The sequence below is a fragment of the Lactuca sativa genome, chromosome 5 (genome assembly GCF_002870075.4).
Source record: "Lactuca sativa cultivar Salinas chromosome 5, Lsat_Salinas_v11, whole genome shotgun sequence".
In the NCBI taxonomy this organism is placed as follows: Eukaryota; Viridiplantae; Streptophyta; class Magnoliopsida; order Asterales; family Asteraceae; genus Lactuca; species Lactuca sativa.
The window spans coordinates 164,179,940-164,181,799 of NC_056627.2; the positions used below are offsets into that span (position 1 = coordinate 164,179,940).

The window sequence follows — 1,860 nt, forward strand, 5'->3', positions numbered from 1 at the left end:
GAGGATAAAGTTATAAAAAAGATACCAAAAGTATTATATTATAATTAAATATTTAATATTTAATATCAAACAATAAAATGAAATATTATATATCATTGATTAAAGATGAAGTTAGTTGTATAACTCAAAAAAAAAAAACATTCACTTGATATCGAATCGTTGAGATGCTAATTTGCTAACATTTTATTGCAAACCAGTCGATTGTTTTAGGTACTTTTTGTAGTCTCATATAAGCAACGATTTCAATGAACAATAATGAAAAAGAAATCAAGAAAGACTCGACCAAACAAATAATCCAAATTGTTGTAGGCTTGTAACCAATTACAAAATAGAATTAGAAGGAAAATGAAAATGGCATGTAAGAAAGAACTAACTCAAGTTACTAATAGTAAATAAGATACACTGAGGAAACATGCAAGCAAATGACAGAGTTGGACTAGAAATAAATTTGAAACAGGATAAACCAAAAGCACCCAACAACCTCTAAAATAAGAATACAAATTGAATCTTAAGCACAAATAGAATCATACCAAATCTTAAAAAACCACCATGTTAACTTCTCTACTGAGATTGATTCTTACCTCTTTTTTTTTTTAAAGATCGAACCTTGTTCTCTCACTTTGCCATCATCACCTTCACGAATTCCTCATAGTTGATCTGGCCATCACCATCCACATCAGCCTCACGGATCATTTCATCAACTTCCTCATCAGTCAGTTTCTCACCAAGATTTGTCATAACATGGCGAAGCTCAGCTGCAGAAATGAAGCCATTTTGATCCTTGTCAAACACCCGGAAAGCCTCCTTGAGTTCTTCTTCAGAGTCTGTGTCCTTCATCTTTCTTGCCATCAGATTCAGGAACTCAGGGAAATCAATGGTCCCATTCCCATCAGCATCAACCTCATTGATCATGTCCTGAAGCTCAGCTTCTGTTGGATTTTGTCCTAGAGATCTCATAACGGTTCCAAGCTCCTTAGTAGTGATACAACCTGCATCAATGGCAATAAATCATCACTACAATGGAAATAACAAAGCGAGAAAGAATTTAACACAAACTGATGTCTACAGATCTAAGCACATTCCATCAATAAAGTAGATATGTGATCTTATATTACAGCTTGAAAACAATGCTTTCATCTATTGATTGAGATCCGGCTACAGACGAAAGATTTCTCTACACAAAACAAACGAAACTGATCCAAGTGCGAACTCTTATTGGTCTTTGATTTTTTACTGAAACCATAACAATCCCTAACTCGCCCAATTGCATTTTACGCGTATCAAAATCGCCAATCAGAGATCAGATCTGGTATGAGGAGAAGATTGTGTGCAATATTGTGGTTCATGAACCGCTTGTTCGTGTGAAATACGTTAATTCATAAGAAACAAATACGTAAATGGAGAAATCGGAAGAAAGAGCAAAACAATATCGAAAGAGAGGGAGCTGACCATCTCCGTCCTTATCGAATAGGCTAAAAGCTTCCTTGAATTCGGAGATCTGATCATCGGTAAGCTGATCCGCCATTGCTTTTCAACACAGGAGGAAGGGAAGATGAAAAATCGTGGTAAGATCGAGGGGTGGTGTTACAACTCAGGGACTGCGTTTACGGGGTGATTTTTATATATACAAGTGCAAGGCGATTGTTTGCCACTTTGCCTAGTCCCACCTTTTTACCATCGTACCCTTCTTTGTGAATTATTTGGGAATTGGGATGTAAGTTGTGAGGTTATATCAATATCATATTAGTATTAGTAGATTAGTAGAGTAGTATAGTTACACTTTTAAGTATTAATTAATTAAGTTGAATTTTGATGATTATATTGATAAAAGTTAGATATCGTTGTATTTGTTGATAGATA

At 34.9% G+C, this 1,860-nt stretch overlaps 1 protein-coding gene across 1 annotated transcript; it reads right to left on the minus strand.

Annotated features, from left to right (window-relative positions):
• Positions 1 to 359: 359 nt before the first annotated feature.
• Positions 360 to 1,607, minus strand: LOC111877023 (calmodulin-7). The gene is made up of 2 exons (XM_023873575.2): positions 1,450 to 1,607; positions 360 to 989 (listed from the first exon to the last, which is right to left on the minus strand). The coding sequence occupies exons 1-2, from the start codon at positions 1,523 to 1,525 to the stop codon at positions 616 to 618; spliced, it is 450 nt and encodes a 149-aa protein (XP_023729343.1). The 5' UTR covers positions 1,526 to 1,607; the 3' UTR covers positions 360 to 615.
• Between the last annotated feature and the right edge of the window lie 253 nt (positions 1,608 to 1,860).